The sequence below is a fragment of the Saxophila tyrrhenica genome (genome assembly GCF_035928015.1).
Source record: "Saxophila tyrrhenica strain CCFEE 5935 chromosome Unknown scaffold_14, whole genome shotgun sequence".
Lineage (NCBI taxonomy): Eukaryota > Fungi > Ascomycota > Dothideomycetes > Mycosphaerellales > Extremaceae > Saxophila > Saxophila tyrrhenica.
In genome coordinates this window covers 156,221-173,378 of record NW_027041746.1, presented here as the reverse complement: position 1 = coordinate 173,378, position 17,158 = coordinate 156,221, and the positions used below count along the sequence as shown (strand labels likewise).

The window sequence follows — 17,158 nt, the reverse complement described above, 5'->3', positions numbered from 1 at the left end:
GAAAGCACGAGCTACATGTATTTCCCCAGATCATTTACAACGCCTAATTCCCTCTTGCGAGCCACGCGCCGTACGCAGCCAGCCCAACGATGACACCCGCGGTGCCGAAGAAACCAATGGGCCGTCCTTTACCGCCGTATCCTTTTGCCATCAGTCCATACTCAGCATGCGCTATACGAAACACCACGAGCGCACTCAATGCTGCCGTCAACACCGTCTTTGAGCCTCCGTTCAGCTCCACGGCTCCCGCTAGGATGAGCGCCAGTGGCACGTTCTCGGTGAAGTTGCTTTGAGCGCGAAAGGCGGCGAGAAGTGGGTCATCGTTCTTCTCCGATTGCGGCTTGGAAGATGCTTCGAGGCTCGTTCGAGAAGCTATGCGTTTGAAGCTCACGCGGACTTGGAGGAAGATGTGGTAGATGCTGAGTGGGAGTGCGAATGTGCTGGTGATTGGGAGGAGCGCTGTGTATGCGTGGGCGTAAGTTGAAGCTGCAATGGTGGTTTGGAAAGACACACTGACCTGCTGCTGACATGGCGGGCTTTTGGTTTCTTCTTGGTCTATATTTCTGAGCTCAACTGCGATTCTTATTTCCATTATTGCTTTTACCGACTCGTTGAAGTGTATATATGCTTGTGGAGACCTACCTTGCGGTCATCTCTCCGAGCTAAGTCTCCGCGGCGTCGCTTGCTTGTAAGTCTCCATCCAAGAGCAGCGAGCTTGCATTCCTTCTGCATCAAAGGTCTTAGTCCTGTGAGTATCAACATTGCGAGGCGAGCACATGGTTTGTGGCTCCGGAGGTTCTCCGGCCAAGCTCACGGCATCCTCCAGGTGGTCTCTAGCTCGAAACAGGAGGACTCTGCGTCCAGCTGCAATTTTGCCGAGAGAACCGTCGATGCAGGATGCTCGAAGCCCACTACGTCCGGCGTGGGTTGATCAGCCCAATATCATGCTATGTCCAAGAAGAAGATCAATCCATAAGGTAGGTAGCGACTGACTAAGTAAGTTTGTTCTATTTCCGATGTCCCGAACCCCGAGACGCCTTACTCCTACCCCTTCCCACTCTATGCTATCCTATCTTGATCTCGTACAAACTCCGTAATCCCGTTGACTCCATGATCATGCAGTCATTTACTGCGGCGCGGCAACCAGAGCAGGGTCGCAAATGATCTCGGCAACTTCTGCATCGGGCTGTTGGAACGTCCATGCGCCCTTCTGAGCATCGGAGAATGTGGTGTCTACACAACAAAAAGTTAGCGGTTGTCTTCAACATCTATAGCGAAGGAAACTACAACATACCGACGTTGGTACCCCTCGTGGCGACAATCGCATTTCCGCTGGCGTCGTTGAGCTGGCAGCGGATCGCTGGGTCCGCATTCTGACCAACGAAGACCGCTACCGTCTTGAAGGGTCCGGATCCTCCGGTCGGCGGGAGTGTGGTGCGTCCGATGAAGTTCGGGAAGAAAGTCTGGCGGCCGACCTTGGTGTCCGCGTTCTGCAGAGTCACGGTGAGATCGAATCCCTTGCCTACGAAAGCAGGATCGCAGACGACGTGGTTGACGAAAGCAGGGGGGTCGAAGTTCTAGACGCCCTTGTTACTATCGGAGAATGTGATCTGGAAGTGTGTTAGTAGCTGGGCTTATGTTCAGGGAATTGTAGATGATCATACGTCGAAATTCGGGCCGCGAGTAGCCGCAATAGGCATTCCGGCATCGTCGAGAACCTGGCAGCGAAGCGCTTGATTGGCATCTTGACCGACGGAGATTTCGACGGTCGTGAACGGCCCAGCGGAGCCTGATGGACGTCCTGAGATGCGGTTCTCCACCCTCTGGAAAGAGATCATGGCTTCGTCTCCCATGGCGGCGTTCTCGAGAAGCACGGTCACGGATTGGGTGCCGTAGCCTCCGGAAGGAATCGAAGCATTGCCGGAAGTTTGGGGGGCGGCGCTGGAAGAGCTGGCGGCAAAGCTCGAGGCGGACGAAGAGAGCGCGATTCTGGAGGGGGCGGCGCCGCTCGATGATTGGGCCACTGCGCTGGAGGCAGCTGCGAGAAGAGAAGTGAAAATGGTTGATTGGCGCATCTTGAAGGATGAGTTGTTATGTAGTGGAATTGGTTGGAGGGATTGATATGCTAGTGTTGAAGGAAGTGTGTGGTTGAATGATGCAGAAGGAAGAGATGGTCAGCGAAGATGTGTACTTATGTGCAGTCCGGTCTCGACCGCAAGAAGATGGGACTTGGAAATGAGCACACTCATCAGACGCCGCAAATAGTTGGTGATGGCGGGGATCGCGAAGGCTCATGCTTATGGCTCGCGCTGAACGATGCCACGAGCCAATGCTGCCCTGTCGCTCTTGAGTACCTTACTGATCCAACAGACGGCACAAGGCTATCCTCGGTCCGCAAAGCGAGACTGGGGGCACAGCGGTGCGCCTCTCACCTCTCACATCAGATGTCAGTGCCCTTACCAGACCTGTGTACAAACGAAGCAAGCCTTCGGGAGACTAGAATGATAGCGGATGATGAAGCGCGCACTGGAGCTGAAGCCAAGGCGTTCGAATTAGAATCTGATCTCTGTCAGCACTTGGCGATGCATAAATTAAGCAATCATTTTAACGTGCTTACGCCTTATTCTGACAATTGAACGGTCGCACGTGCCCTACTTTACTGTATGGCGCACGATGGCGCTGCAAGGGACTGCAAGAAGCGTGGTTGGGATCAGTGATCTTCGTGGAGTTTGGAGCTAGCGGCGGCAGTGGTTCAGGCCTTGTTTCCTTCTCTCCTCTTTCTCCGTCCTCGAAGGAACCTCCAGACAACCTGTACAGCGCAGCGGATTCTGGTTATGTGGGCGATATGGCGACCTCGAAAGAAGAGATTGGTACATATCGCCCATCTCCACGAGCCCGGCAAATCACCCGCTGTTCATGTCGATTGAAGCCTTGGAGTCACTCACGTCGAGATGTCGTCCAATGGGAGGAATCGTTGGTCGTTTGGCAGCCCGATGCAATGCCGCCAGTTCGAGGAGCACCGGATTCCATGTTGGCTTCCGCGGTCGGAAGAATGTGAATGAGCAGAATCTGCCCGATGACCCAAATCGTCCGGCCACCCGGCCTGCAGACGGTCTACTGCCGTAGCTACCTGATGCGGACGCTCGAACTCCCGCCAACAGCATATGCTCGAAACGGACCCGGAGTGGACTTTGACAGCCCACCAGCGAAGATCTCGAAGGCAGCTACCATTGTCGGAGGCCATTCAAAGACCTGTTGAAAGGACGAGCTGAGACATCTGAACGGCTGGTGTTCTTTGTCGGCAGCAAATACCTTCCAGAGCAGTATATGTACGGGCTTCTTTCGTGCGCTTTGGATGGTCTTCGTCCTGATATCTCACCAGCACAAGTTGCAAGAACATGGGCCGACAGAATATAAGATGCGCTCGTCCAAGTATATCCGGAAGGAATAGAGGTATGCACGCGGGTCCACCCGATCCCGTGAAATTCACGTGATTTTCACATGCTCAGATTCACCTTTCTGCCAAGCGGCTCTGGTGGCACGACTCCCTCCTTTTTCACCTTCTCCATTCACGCTTGCACAAAATCAATGTCACGTCGTCTGCTTGCAAAAGCTGTCAGTCATTTCATCGTCGACATCGCCAACTTTTTCGCAACTCGCAACGGACGCCATGGCACACCAACAGGGCGCCGTCAAGTCTCCTGACCTTACCACAACGCGCGACAACCTGCTTCTCCTCCACTCCAGCTTGACAGCAAGCAACTACACGGCCGCCAACACGAACGTCATGCTCGATGCGCTGCGGAGAGTCGCCCAAATTCAGTGCCCGAGCACTGCGGCCAGCGGCCACCCTTCTGACGCCACTGTCTGGATGGACTGTCATTTCAAGCCTCTCCGGACCAGCGCCAGACAGCTCCTTCTCCTGCTCAGGCAGATGTCGTCGGTGGATTCGAGGAGCGAGCGAGGACGGATCGTGTGGGCGGACGCGCGGAGAAGGGTAACAGGTGAGTGGTCGTTCGCCAAGCGTGCTGTGGTCTCATAGCTAACGATCGCGTCTTGCAGAGCTCACCCAAGATATCTACCTCGCACTGGCGGTCCTCGACGAGAAAGAATGAGCCACGAAGGCTTCGAATTCTGGTGGTGCTCAGGCCTCGCCAACGGAGAAGGACACGGCTGAGACGGACGAGGTCGAGGACGGCTGGGTCTTGGTGTGAGTCTCTTGAATCGACATTCTGTCGAAACGACTGGAAGGTGGTGACCGTGCTGCCCCGAAAAATTAGGAAATCGGAGAAGCAGTCGACAGTTCTGATGCTCGTCCTTGAGCCGTAGTGCGAGCAGAGCCATACAAACCAGATTATCACATGCTCCGCCCCACTTCTTTCTTACATTCACTTGTCGTCCCGCCAAGCTTTTCCGCTGTTTACCTCCCCCCCTTCACGCTTTTGTTTACCTTTCCACCCCCTCATCCTTACACCATATCACCTACCATCCGCCACCTTCGACCTTGTCCAACAAACCGGCACACATTTCACTTCCTTCAACCTCATCCACAAGACATACCCACAGACAGGGCGAGCCAGAACACGGCTTCAGTGCAGCTACCATGCGCGCCCACCTTCTCGCACTACAGGTCGCCCTGATCGCGTTCTCGCCTTTCTCAACGAACAAGATCACTTTCATTAAACTCCTGCGCATCACCAGTGGTCTTCAGCCCCTGGAGACTACCCCGGAGTACATCACCTGGTTCCAATTCTGCTTCGAGCCTTTGCGCACCGCCTCCACCGAGCTCCTGGCCCTGATCGACGTCCCCAAACTGTTCGACCCGCCGGAGCATGCTGTCGACCGAGGCGGGAAAGGAGGCCACAGCCCACTTCGCATCAAGTTGTCTCGGCTCTCCTGTACGTGTTGGCCCTGAGCCGCATCTCCTAGTGTCAGGCGACGAGGCTGACGAGTGGCTGCAGTTAACAGCAAGACGCAATCCTCCACCATCGAGAAGCAGCAGAATGCTGTAGCAAAGGCTGCAGGTAGGTCACGATATAATCCGTACCTGCATTGTCCGTAGTGCTAACTCCCTTAATCTACAGAGCTGGTCGTGGCGATCAAGTTCGGACTCGCATCGCTCGCTGAAGTGAACTCGTCGATCCCTTCTCTGCCGTCGACCCCAGTAGTCGCGAAGGAAGAGAGCCTGCTGACGTCTGAAGACAGTAAAGTGTGCCCTGATGATGAGATATAGCTGTTCACTAATGCCGTCCCAGCACCTACCGGTACACCGCTGCAGCGCAAGTCGAAGTCGATTGTTGTTGTACCAAGCCCGTCCGCTGAAGAGGATGGAGGAACTCCGGGACGGGTGAAGGTCTGAAGCGAGGGTGCGCTGCGAACAAAGGATTGGAAAGAGGAACTGCATTGTTTGCATTTGGCGTGGTGTTCGTCTTTTGAGCGAGAACGCCGCAGGAATTCACAAAGAGATTCGCACAGCATTGGGTGGACATAAACCATAGAGTGCGTTCCTCAATCAATCGACTCGGCAGAGTAGGAGTCAGCATCGGGCAGTAGATCGTACCGTAGGAAAGATATGATTGATCAGCCACCTTCGGCGAAGTGTCTGCATATTCAGGCCTCAATTCAGTAGGTGAGATCAGCGGAAGTGCATATGACTTTCATATGCGTTCAACGAAACGTTAACTCATCCTTTAAAGTGGATCCAAGTCTCTCAGTCTTCAACCTCCAACCTTCGACCTACAGCCCACCGCCAACTCACACCACCATTCGCCGACACGAACATCGCCAAATCCATGACGCCGCACGAAGCAAGGGTCCTCAATGAGTGGTCTCGCGTCAAGAAGCTGCAGGCCAAACTGCAGGCTAAACTGCAGGAGCTGACCACCAAATCGACCAAGTCCAACGATGCGGCAGAAGACCACTCGGATGAGCTCAACACCAATCGCATGGACGAGGTAGCCCAGGTCATCAACAAGTCCGGGTATCCAGACGGGGCCACATGGCCTAAACCATCAGAAAAGCCACTCTCCCGCTTCGAGGCTGCTACCAGAGCCTTGGTCTGGGAATCGAATGACATGACAGCAAACCTCGTCAAATTCCACGCGGCCTTCGAAGCTTTCCTTGAGGTTCAGCCGGAAGATCCTGTGATCAAAGCCAAGCTGGCGTCGTACGTCGTGCCTTCGATGCCGAAAGAAGCTGGTGAGGAGGGTCTCCAAGCTCACGTCTGGCCAGCTGCTGACAGTGCTCTCAGGTACAACAACGGTTCGTAGCACTGGAGGCGGTGTCAACAGTACTTCAGCAGTCGATGCGACCTCTGAGAAGAATGCCGGCGACGATTCTGCGGGTGGCAAGGCCTCTTCGGAACGGGACACGGTTGCGGAGGAGAACATGACTGCTGCGGAGTGGGCGGCTGCGGGTTCTCGCAAGACTGGAGGCGGGGACGACTCTGACGACACGGATGAGTACAGTGACGACGAAGGCGAGACTAGCGATGATGGGTTCACGGACTGGGGTGAGAGGAAGTGGGTGATGAAGAGGTAGGGAAGCAGGGAGCAGCGGAGGAGGTGCATGGCGGTGAGATGGCGTTTGTGAGAAGCTTGGTGGTATGAGGAGTGACATACTGTTCCGAGCTGCAAAGCACAACCCCCATGCAGTATTGGTATTCGAGCTCTCGTTGAGTGGAGCGCACGTGATTGTCACATGCGCGATGTGAAACATCTTCGCCCCACTTTTATCACTTGCGCTTGGATCTTCACATACTGCCTCAATCTTCCAACCTTGCGATCGCCATCACCTGAGACCACCTTCTATCGACAACAGCAAGCCTGGACATCGTCTAGGCCGTCAGCATCATGGATCAACATGTAGAGACCAGCCGCGAGCGCTGCGACCGCCTGACCAAGAAGAAGCTCGCGCTCACCCAACTCACCACCAAACTCACCACGGAGACATCGAAGACTTCTGAGGAAGCTCGCCTAGATGCAGACGGGGATGCCGATCAAGCAGATGACAACTGCCTGAGACAGCTTACGCAACTCATGGCTGAGCACGACAGTCCTCCTGGATCTTTGATGCTACCGGCAGAAGCCATAGCTCCCTGGAACCGAGTTGCCGCCGCTCTTGAAAGGTGGATCGTGAAACCGGTTCGCGGGTCGGCGGATGAAACAGCTCTGCACCTCGTGCTACTTCGAGATCATGGACCCGCAAAACCCAGTCCTTCCGTGGTTGTTGGATAATCGTGCACAGGCGCCGACTGCCGGTAAGATCATCGTCCTGCGAATGTGAGTGATCACTAATCAAATTTCAAGCCCAGTGTACTTCTAACCAGCTTGAAAGGGTTACACGGCACCTTGCTGTTGCGGAAGCTGAGCTGGTAGAAGATGATGAGGAGAAGATGCATGTGGGGGGCCAGGGCTCCACGGTCGAGGACGCGAATAAACGTGGATGACAGAGAATCGAGCAAGGATCGCGATACGGAGGGAGATGTGCCGAGCTGGGAAGGAGACTGAAGGATTTAAGACAGCCTGACAGGAGTCTTGATTCAGAGCGTGGCAGGAAGCACCGTAGCCTCCTGGCCTGTTGGAGTCAGACTGAAAATGCTCATAGGCAAGGAGTCCTCGAGAAGATGTGCCCGGTGAGAAGATTCATAGCAACTCTATCAGTCAGACAGCATGTTGCTCCTCTTCGTCCCGCTTCCTGATAGCTCTGGGTTCATGACGTGAGGAGATATGCAGGTACCCGGGTCTTCCTGGGTTGGCGGAATCGGATTGCTTCTTCCATCTTGCGGCCTGTTCCGAACGGCATGCCACATCTGCGCAGAGCACATGGAGTAGGCGATGTACTATGTTTCAGTCGATGGATGGGAAGAGGTGAGGTCGACCAGACCTGATGAAGGTTTGCCAAGCACGACTTTCATGACTTCATACCTCGGGCGAGACCACTCCATGTCTTTGCGGTTGCCAAACACGGTGGTTGCACCGACGGCGTGACTGCTAATGCAGTTGCGTTGTCCTCACCCAGATCGATCAAGCATGAGGCCGTTAGAAGTCTGAGAGATTGCGTGCTTGCGAACAACACGATCTAACGACGCAATGGCCGACACCAAACCCGACCTCCCCAAGCGGCCTACCACCTACTCATCCGCACGCTCTCCGCCAGCGACGGCTACACAACGAGTGGCCCAACGGCAGACGAGTTCTCAGACTCTCAATGGCTCCCTCTCGCCCGCCCCAACCCTCGACCGGCGCCGCTCTTCGCTCCTCAGCTACACCTCGATCGACACCCTCGCACCGGACATCATCAATCCCACCACAAGCCGTCCAGGAACTGCTCAAGATGACCAAGAAGTCACGCACTGGCACTCGACGCCGCTGGCATTTGCCATACTGCCGGCAGTTGCGGGGCTGCTCTTCAAGAATGGAAGTGCGTTTGCGACGGATGCGCTGCTGTTGGGGTTGGCGGCGGTGTTTATGAATTGGAGCATTCGGTTGCCTTGGGACTGGTACTATTCTGCGCAGGTGCAGCGAAGGGTGGCAGGATGGGAGGACACGGATGGCCTGGACGGCGCTGAGGCCGACGAGACGGCTGTTGAGACCGAATCTTCGGAAAGCAACTCTCCAAAAGACCAGCCAGATGTACAAACCGACGCAGACCAAGACACCACGTCCTCACCACCGAGCAAGGAAGCAGCAGCCTCGGAGCTCCGCCGCCAGGAATTGCTCGCCCTTCTTTCTACCTTCGCCTTTCCAGTCATGGCCGCCTACCTGATCCATGTCATCCGCGCCCAACTTTCAACTCCTTCCACTGGCCTTGTCTCTGATTTCAACCTTGCCATTTTCCTGCTTGCGGCTGAGATCCGTCCCTGTCGCCAGCTCGTCCGCCTCATCACAGCCCGCACTTGGCATCTCCAACGGACAGTCACCGGCCTTAACGACCCTTTCTCTGGTGGACTGGAATCCAAGTCTACGATCGAGACCCTCCTCTCTCGCGTCTCGGACCTGGAAGCCAAGCTGTCTGATCACACCGTCGTCCCACAAACTACGTCTCTGGCACAAAAGCACGACGTTTCCGACCTCTCGACCGAACTCCGCAAGCGCTACGAACCCCGCCTCGAAAGCCTGGAACGCGCAATGCGGCGGTACGAGAAGCGAGCGGCTACAATGGCCATGCAAGTCGAGCAGCGCTTTGGCACGTTGGAAGGGAACATGCAAGACACGCTCAGTCTTGCTGCGCAGGCGGCGAGGCAGAGTCAGAATCGTGGCGTCCTCGCGAAGATGCTGGAGACAGTCAGTGTGGTTGTAGCGTTGCCGATGAAGGTGATGTGGGGAGTGGTGATATGGCCGGTGACGGTTGTTGAGGAGGCGTATGCAAAGATGAAAGCGATTCTGGTTGGGCCGCCGGCGGTGAAGGTGAAGAAGGTGGATGGTGGGAGGAGAGCAGTGGGGAAGGACGATGGTGCGAAGGGCATGGCTAAAAAGCCGGCAAGATGATCATGTGTGTCGGTTTATTGTATACTTTGGCCTATTACTGTAAAACCGGGATAGTTGATACAGCTCACACCTTGTTGATGCGCTCGAAGACGCGGTTGCGACTGCCAGTGAGCGAGAATCCAGGGCAAGAGCAAGGTCGAGTTGCGATGCTCCTTCCGCGTTGATATGGGACGAAAGTGGATCCTTGGACCTCAAGTTCAGCTTTCAGACACCAGCACTCACGGAGAACAATATCACCAACCTCACGCCCCCACGTCGGCCCTGCACGCAATGGCTACACCTCCAACCATGGCAGTAACAGGCCCCGCCGCCACCGCCGTACCTGAATGGCTCGGGATGCCAATCAGATACGCCATCGAGACCTTCCTCCGCTACACCACCAGCAACGTCCCGACCACCGACCGCACCGTCTGCATCAACCTCTCCCGCACCAGCTTCAACCTCACCCTCTTCAGCATCACCATTCGCATGTACCTCGGGATCCGCCGGGAAGCAGGCAGAAACGCCCACCGCAAGACCTTGATGTTGGCGTACATCTCGGTAGCGATATCTGGGGCTCTGAGCTGGTTTCTCATCAACATGCAGTATGCACTCGTCACGCTGCAGCTGCCGGAGGGGATGGAGTGGGGTGGTGTTGGAGTTACGTTCAATCACCGCATTGTGGTGATGGTGGGAGTCGTTTGGGAGTCGTACAAGTATTACAAGACGGATGAGGGTGAGATGGAGCCTTTGGGAGGAGAAAGGGAAAGGAAGGAAGTGGAGGGCAAGGATTGCTAGCCTGTGCTGCCGGGACAGGCGAGCAGGTTCTGTGGTCCATTAGGAGGCAAGGCGGAGCTGAGAAGCGATGATGCGATGGCTCAAGTCGACCTGAGGATGGGTATGTCTTACCGAAGGCATGAAAGCGGAGAGGGTGACTTGTGAGAATTTTAAATTTCGTTTGCACGTGCTATCACGAGCACATTCACTCAGGCCGCTAAGCCACTTTCCAGCTGCACAGCCCGAGTGCAGTCCAGTTCCTCCCCACATTCCTCCGCTGCCACAGCACAAAAAAGAACATCCTCGCACGCTCCAACACCACAACATCTTCTACGATCTCTGCGCAGCCCTCGCGCTTCACGATCAAGATCGACCTTCTGACCACCACACACCAAGGACAACCGCAAACATGGCACCCGCAACCTGCACATGCATCGCTTCGCCGTCCGAAACCATCACTCTTCCCTACAACATCACCGCGCCCAACGCCATTACGTCCGCATTCCTGGGAACCACGGACCTGCGCCTGAAGATCCTGGTATCCTTCGCCATTTTTGCCGTTCTGCCATACATTATCCTCGCCGAAGACCACAAACGCAGGGAGACCTCGCACAACATCCTCATATGGTCCACCGTGATCATCGCGGTGCTGCATTTTCTCTGCGCTTTCAAGGCCCATGCCAAGTATCCGCAGCCTCATTGGGTGTATGCGCTGGACTCCTTGTTTCTGGTTCTCGTTCTCGTCTCAGCGCTTGTCACCCTGCTCGCTTTGAGCGATCAACGGCTGCTCAAGAAGCAAAACGTGGAGGTGTGATCAGTGTGTTGGTGGCGACCGGCTCAGACTTAGCATATGGTGGCTGGCAAACGAGAAGCCGCGCGGAGGGCAGGACGGCTGAGCGGATTGAAGGGCATACTATGATTCTGGCTGAAGAAGTCTGTGGGTGGACTCTGGAAGATAGGTGATGTATCAATGCTATGTTCGCCGCCGAATACCTCAAAACCCTCCGCGAGCTACCATGTCTTGCCCCCGTACCTTTCAAACCGATCTGATGCTTTTGCAACGGACGCAGTACTCTCCAGTAGAAATCCAAGTTTGTGCAGTCGCGGAGTTGAGCCGAACCGTCGTCAGCCTCTCGCGCTTTTCGAGAACTGCTTCCAGCGAGGGGCAGTGTCTCGATGCATATGGATCAGATGAGGTGACGTCGCCGCAATTTCCGCAGTGCGAATGAAAATTCTTCCCGCTTGTGCTTCCTCTTCTTCTTCTCTACACACCAGCAACACATCTTTTTTGCACCACCGCGCAAGTCAAAGATGTCCGGCTACCAGCCTCACGGCAATGGAGGAATGAGCAGAGGAAGTGGTCAACCCGCGGGATCGCATCCAACACAGCATAACCCTGATCAACCGTACGTTGGAGCCTACTGCTCTAGTACGCGCAAAGCTGACTTCCTTTACCACCTGCAGAAGAGTAGCACAGCCTCAACCGAACCGGCGGCTTGTCCTTGATCCGAATAACGGCCAGTATTACTGAAAGTATGACGATGAGGAGGAGGAAGAGGAGGAGAACAGCCCCGGGCAACCGTATGTCCATGTCCGTTCTTCCAATATACTCAGAGCTGATTCATAATCCATCTGAAGGCGATCAACCCAGGCGCGACGCGGCAGGAGGCTTGTTTCCGATCCCGCGAATGGGAACTGGTACTGGGAAAACAACGACGAGGCGAGGCCTGCGGCCCCTACACAAGCGAATGTAAGTCATTGAGGGCTCGATACTGCGGGAAATTCTTTCCGAAACATTAGCTCACCAGGACCGGGAGGAGTTTAGTCCTCACGTCAACCGACGCTGCACTACGACCGGGATACAGGCGAGTACTACCGATTGAACCCTTTCAACCTATCGCTCAACCCCCGGTACGTTGCTAGGCGATTGCAAGCTTCAAATGTCACCAGCTCGAGTGTTTGCTGACTTGTCTTTCTTCTTTAAAGGTCAACCAAGAGGAACTACGGCGCCTCAACCAGAGAAACCAGCAGTTGGAAGAGCAACTTCGGCGCCTGAACGAGCGGAACCAAGAGTTAGAAGATGAACTTCGGGATAAGGATGCAGAGCTTGATGGTCAGTCTAGTGTCCCATCTCCACTCTCTATTCTTGCTGGATGGCATGTACTGACCTTTCGTAGCACTCCGCCATCCGTACCGTTAGCTTCCAACGCAGACGAACTCGAGGAGAAACTTCTGGAGGACCACGAGAAGCCCAGATCAAGCACAAGATGAACCTTAGCACAGTTACGACAAAACCCCGAACCTGATTAATCACAGCTTGGGCCTTGGCCTCATTTGATGCCTCATACCGGAACAGGAATGGCGAGAAGAGGTGGAGATCCAGATGAGGAACGAGAACACCATACCCTGCTCTGAGCCCATAGAGTTGCATCCGCAGGTTGAGGTACATTCAGTGGTGTGGTCGAAGATTTGAGCGCATAGCCGCTCGGCGGGCGGTGTCGAGACGCCGATCTGATGTGACCGAAGTGGCCACATCCAGCCCGTAATCTGGTGTGCCTCTTGCTACTCAGCTGCGAGTGCGGGGTACATTCAGTAGTATGAACAACAGTACATTCGGATATGGCCCATCGACATTCTTCTGCAGTCTGGGCCATATTGGTATGTGCTGGGAGTAGCGCCACTTGACGTGGCCTGACGACGGGTCACGCAAGCTGGAGCGAGAGGACAACATCAAGTGACACGCCCATCGCAGACTCTTTGGGTCGGCCTGGGAACGTGTCGCTCGCTTGACGTGGCCTAACGACGGATCACGCAAGCTGGAGCGAAAGGACAAACCCAACAGACACGCCCGGTGACGACCATCGCGGACTCCTTGGGTCGGCCCAGGGACGTGTCGCTCGCTTGCGAATGTGGTGCAACTTGCGGATCATGTAGCATGTCGTATGATAAACCGGCTTGACCACATCCTGTGCCTTTGTTTCCCGGTAGTGCTTCATCAGTAGAGTAATGGTCGCGGGAAGGAAGATGATGAGAGAGTTGTGGTAATAAGGTGTTGAGCTAACAGCGCCGCCTTTCCTGTTTCATCGTGTCGGCCAGGTCCGATGGACCTCGATGCCACCGTGAACGCTGCCACTAACGACAACACGGTTTCGACCAGCTCTCGCCGATTCCGGTCTTAGAAGACAGCCAGCGCATGCGTGGCGCCAACTAGCGCCGCCGTGCCGTACATGGGGACCTGGACTCCTCGCAAGGGCCAGATGATAGATGCAGGACAGCCGACCTTGTAGTTAGGAAGGTCCCTCACTAGTCGCCGTCCTCATCAGACATCGCCTGCATTGATCGGTCGAGTCACAGACTACGGTAACGCCGACGACCGGCAGAAGGTCTGGTCGAAGAGCATGTTTTGGGCCACAGAATGCTAGAGAGATTCACGGCTGTCAGAGAAGCAGTATTGGGCATTAGGACAGCAACGTTTGGACATCGAGGTAAATGGCACTGCAAGTGGAAAGGTCTTAGACGGTATGCTTGAAAAGAACTGAGTGTATACAGTGTTGTTCATCGCAGGCCTTCGACTGGAGAACTGGACCCTACCTTCGACTAGTACTGGCATACGCCCGCATGAATTACGGGACTGCGAGTGACTGGAGCTCGGAGAGGAGCCTTCTGAAGTCAATCCCGGTATGGAAAGCAAGTTCACGAGTGAATGGTGGAAGGACCAATGACGACAGCTTACAATACCACGAGTGAATTGAACGTTGATTTGACCTCAAGCTGCCTACAAACCGTCAGACATCCTCCTTCCTCTTCCAACAAACATCAAACCACTACCGCCGCCCTCAGGACAACGAAAAACAGCTCCGATGTTCGACCTCACCTTCACCGGGCCGAAAGAGCAGCTCCAAGACTTAACTTTTGAGCGCATTGCCAATGAACTCACAAGGATGATCTGCGCCACCCTCCTCGACTACATTCTCCTTCAGCTGTCCGTCTACCACATCTTACAGAGCTTCGGCCTCCTCGCTCCCAAGACGACCTACGGCATCGACATCTACACCCTCTGCGGCGGCGCTCTCGACCTCGCGTTCCAAGTGCTGCTTCTGCAGAGCCTCCGCGCTCTCGCATTCACCTTGATCTCCGACAACAAAGACGCCAAGACTACCACTCCCCGCCCCGCTTTCACGTCCTTCATCCGAAAGAATGCTTCCAACTATGCGATCTGGGCAGTCATGCTGGCGTACGGAACGAAGGTCGTGCAGCGTCGTCAAGCTGGATTGCCGCCACCGACAGTCGACGCCTTCCCGGAGTTCGACTGGTTGATGAGCGAGGCAGTCCCGTTCCTGCGTGGACTTCATGTCAGCCTGACGTCGCAGTGGATCCTCGGAAGGGTGCTTGGGTGGGACTGAGACGGAGGTGTTCCGGTAAAGGTGTTTGTACTGGGAGGACGTACGATGGACGGAAGTCAGGGTAATGGTGCTCTGTACTGGACTCAGGAAAATGATTGAAGTGTTCCGGACAGCGTCAGCGACGTGCTGAGGACACACTTCTGCTTGCAATGCTGGAGGAGAGTGGAGCTCGGAGAGATTGACAAGGCCGGTCGCACGATGTCTCGGTGTACAAGGGTAGCTGAACATGCTCTTAATCGTTACATGTACTACCAATTGCCGGCACCTGCGGCCTGCTGGGCACCTGATGCTTTCTTGACACAGTCCGCCGAATGTTGCAATGCCCTCCGTACCAAAGACCCATGAAGTTCTCGCCAGCATGTGCTCGCGGTGATGCCATCCGTCCGCTCTTGTCCCCTGTGCCATCCTCCCCGTCGCTTAAAGGCCGTTGTCATCTGGTTCCACTGTCAGCCAGTTCTATGAGCACGAGTCTTTCCCTGTGGCTCACCAACGAGTTCGCATCAATCCGTGTGCTCTTTGTGCTTCGCATGACCGCCTGAACTCCACAGCCCGCTCCACAGCCCGTGTCCCGCCGCGATCGCATCCGCCATGAGCCAGAGATTGAATTCCATCCACGCCCACGCGAAAATGGGCAATGGTGATGGTCCCAGCTGCGGAGACCCGCCTGATGCTTTGCTGCCGAAGTATGCCGCCAAAACTCCAGAGCCAAAACGGCAGCAGCAGCGTTGCCTTCGGCATTCCAAGATAGAGTTCAAGTTCGAAGTCAGTGCGGATATCCTCCCAAGTCCAGCTGTGACGATCGGGTGCCGAAACCAAAATGATGAGGCATGCCATAACGATCTTCTGGAATGGCAGCTCGAGAAGAACATTCGCAAAGGTATCGAGTGCATCACGTGGGTGCTCGGTAAGTCTGACGCCAAAGACTCCGTAGAGGAGGGTGCCCAGGAGGATGTGTCGTGTTGTGAGCCAGATGTATTTGACGGCCCGCGCGATGATGGCGAGAATCAAGAGGCGTCCGATGGTCCTCAGGGTGTTGCGTGCCGTGGCTTGAAGTCCGGTGGGCGCCATTGTGGGTGAGCGGTGAAGATGTTGCGACGTTGTGGAGGTGAGGTGTCAGGTTTGTTCAGGAATGGGAGAATTTATAGTGAATGCACGGCCCATTTGATCCGTTGGGTTAGCTGCATGAGATGCGTTTGCCTTGTCGCCCGCTTGCACCCGGAATTTCACCCACAGATATTCGCCAACCTGCTCTTCGTCTGGAATACTAAGACTCCTGCGCCATTCTAGCACCGCGCATCGGCTCTGAAAACGCATGAATCATGCTCTACTCATACCTCCTCACCGCAGCGTACGCACTGAACGTACTACCCACATCAGGAACGTTCTTCGACAACTTTTACATCGCACTGACCGTCTTGTTCCTGCCAGCCAATATCTGGTTAGCCCGCAACACCAGCATCGTCGTCTCAAGCGCACCGACAGACGTCGACACAATGGACACGGTCTTCAAGCACATCATCCTTCAAACCTTCGTCTTCTTCCGCCTCCGCGAGAATCTCTCGAGCCGTGCGAAGGACATCATCCGCCGCAGGTTGGGACGAATTAGCGAGTACTTCAGACGTGTGAAGGACAACCAGGAATACACGCAGACACCCAAGGATTTACTGCAAGCCTGTCGCGTTGCCTCTGGCGAGGATCGCGTCGCAATAGCCCTACTGCTGATACCGGCGCTGCTGGCCGCTCTCTGCATCGCGACCGGACACGCCCTGAATCACAACAACCCGGGCTCCGGATCCCTCGTCATTCCGTACGACATGGCATTTTTGGTGATCCAGCACCTCTGTGCCGTGGTATGGGCTCCTCGTCAGCTTTACAACGTGGAAGTGATGCGTGAGCTGGACCGCAGAATCTCCGAGGAAGAACGCGATGCGACAGGAAAGGACTGGTGAGTTGTGTCATCGCGTGAGGAATTCCTGGCTAACGTCTTGCACCAGATGAAAGGCGGCTTCAGTGCGCAGACGTGGCATGGACATCAATGGCGGGAGAGAACAATAGTCTTGCGGCATTGGGTTCTCTGTTGAAACTTTCACATGCTTGGAGCGATAGTGAAGGTGAAGCAGATGGTGAAGAAGTGAGGTGACGTTGAAAGTTGGAGCGGCGCCAAGATGGCAGGGGAAGGCGAAACCTTGAAATCGCGAAGTCTCCAGCCTCACAACAAGCCACCAGCATTTCATGCCAACCACCAAGATATCAATACAACAAATTTTACCTTTCCACTTCCTTTTCTTCTCTTCTCACCTGCATCAACACCTGTCGTACAACTTCATCTCTACATCTCCTTCGTTGCACAGCTCTCCTCCGTTCCTGCGTCTTTCAAGCGGCCCGAACCCTCCGCCATCGTAGGGCTGAGATCTTCAGGTACCAAAGTCAAATCAACATCAACAAACAGCTTTTGAGCTGGGTGCGCTGTTGGCGAGAAGAGACGTCGTTCGAAGGACCAGGTCCACCTTC

The 17,158-nt window shown here is 55.1% G+C and overlaps 11 protein-coding genes across 11 annotated transcripts; 8 read left to right on the top strand and 3 right to left on the bottom strand.

Annotated features, from left to right (window-relative positions):
- Window positions 1-43: 43 nt before the first annotated feature.
- On the bottom strand, window positions 44-530 carry LTR77_008369 (uncharacterized protein; the record flags this gene model as incomplete). Its single annotated transcript, XM_064805601.1, has 2 exons — window positions 44-459; window positions 518-530. 2 exons carry the CDS (start codon window positions 528-530, stop codon window positions 44-46), a joined length of 429 nt encoding a protein of 142 aa, XP_064656061.1.
- Window positions 531-1,126: 596 nt separating this feature from the next.
- LTR77_008368 (uncharacterized protein) lies at window positions 1,127-2,075 on the bottom strand (the record flags this gene model as incomplete). Its single annotated transcript, XM_064805600.1, has 3 exons — window positions 1,127-1,233; window positions 1,295-1,577; window positions 1,665-2,075. The coding sequence occupies 3 exons, from the start codon at window positions 2,073-2,075 to the stop codon at window positions 1,127-1,129; spliced, it is 801 nt and encodes a 266-aa protein (XP_064656060.1).
- Window positions 2,076-3,670: 1,595 nt separating this feature from the next.
- Window positions 3,671-4,115, top strand: LTR77_008367 (uncharacterized protein; the record flags this gene model as incomplete). The annotated part of the gene is made up of 2 exons (XM_064805599.1): window positions 3,671-4,004; window positions 4,063-4,115. The coding sequence occupies 2 exons, from the start codon at window positions 3,671-3,673 to the stop codon at window positions 4,113-4,115; spliced, it is 387 nt and encodes a 128-aa protein (XP_064656059.1).
- A 488-nt stretch (window positions 4,116-4,603) lies between these two features.
- LTR77_008366 (uncharacterized protein) lies at window positions 4,604-5,233 on the top strand (the record flags this gene model as incomplete). The annotated part of the gene is made up of 3 exons (XM_064805598.1): window positions 4,604-4,898; window positions 4,962-5,024; window positions 5,085-5,233. 3 exons carry the CDS (start codon window positions 4,604-4,606, stop codon window positions 5,231-5,233), a joined length of 507 nt encoding a protein of 168 aa, XP_064656058.1.
- Window positions 5,234-5,792: 559 nt separating this feature from the next.
- Window positions 5,793-6,540, top strand: LTR77_008365 (uncharacterized protein; the record flags this gene model as incomplete). Its single annotated transcript, XM_064805597.1, has 2 exons — window positions 5,793-6,198; window positions 6,251-6,540. 2 exons carry the CDS (start codon window positions 5,793-5,795, stop codon window positions 6,538-6,540), a joined length of 696 nt encoding a protein of 231 aa, XP_064656057.1.
- Window positions 6,541-6,851: 311 nt separating this feature from the next.
- On the top strand, window positions 6,852-7,235 carry LTR77_008364 (uncharacterized protein; the record flags this gene model as incomplete). Its single annotated transcript, XM_064805596.1, has 1 exon — window positions 6,852-7,235. The coding sequence occupies one exon, from the start codon at window positions 6,852-6,854 to the stop codon at window positions 7,233-7,235; it is 384 nt and encodes a 127-aa protein (XP_064656056.1).
- An 855-nt stretch (window positions 7,236-8,090) lies between these two features.
- On the top strand, window positions 8,091-10,265 carry LTR77_008363 (uncharacterized protein; the record flags this gene model as incomplete). The annotated part of the gene is given in 3 exon segments (XM_064805595.1): window positions 8,091-9,453; window positions 9,552-9,595; window positions 9,612-10,265. The coding sequence occupies 3 exon segments, from the start codon at window positions 8,091-8,093 to the stop codon at window positions 10,263-10,265; spliced, it is 2,061 nt and encodes a 686-aa protein (XP_064656055.1).
- A 75-nt stretch (window positions 10,266-10,340) lies between these two features.
- Window positions 10,341-11,058, top strand: LTR77_008362 (uncharacterized protein; the record flags this gene model as incomplete). The annotated part of the gene is made up of 2 exons (XM_064805594.1): window positions 10,341-10,365; window positions 10,478-11,058. 2 exons carry the CDS (start codon window positions 10,341-10,343, stop codon window positions 11,056-11,058), a joined length of 606 nt encoding a protein of 201 aa, XP_064656054.1.
- Window positions 11,059-14,104: 3,046 nt separating this feature from the next.
- Window positions 14,105-14,647, top strand: LTR77_008361 (uncharacterized protein; the record flags this gene model as incomplete). Its single annotated transcript, XM_064805593.1, has 1 exon — window positions 14,105-14,647. The coding sequence occupies one exon, from the start codon at window positions 14,105-14,107 to the stop codon at window positions 14,645-14,647; it is 543 nt and encodes a 180-aa protein (XP_064656053.1).
- A 417-nt stretch (window positions 14,648-15,064) lies between these two features.
- On the bottom strand, window positions 15,065-15,715 carry LTR77_008360 (uncharacterized protein; the record flags this gene model as incomplete). The annotated part of the gene is made up of 2 exons (XM_064805592.1): window positions 15,065-15,081; window positions 15,139-15,715. The coding sequence occupies 2 exons, from the start codon at window positions 15,713-15,715 to the stop codon at window positions 15,065-15,067; spliced, it is 594 nt and encodes a 197-aa protein (XP_064656052.1).
- A 251-nt stretch (window positions 15,716-15,966) lies between these two features.
- Window positions 15,967-16,787, top strand: LTR77_008359 (uncharacterized protein; the record flags this gene model as incomplete). The annotated part of the gene is made up of 2 exons (XM_064805591.1): window positions 15,967-16,592; window positions 16,649-16,787. 2 exons carry the CDS (start codon window positions 15,967-15,969, stop codon window positions 16,785-16,787), a joined length of 765 nt encoding a protein of 254 aa, XP_064656051.1.
- Window positions 16,788-17,158: the final 371 nt, after the last annotated feature.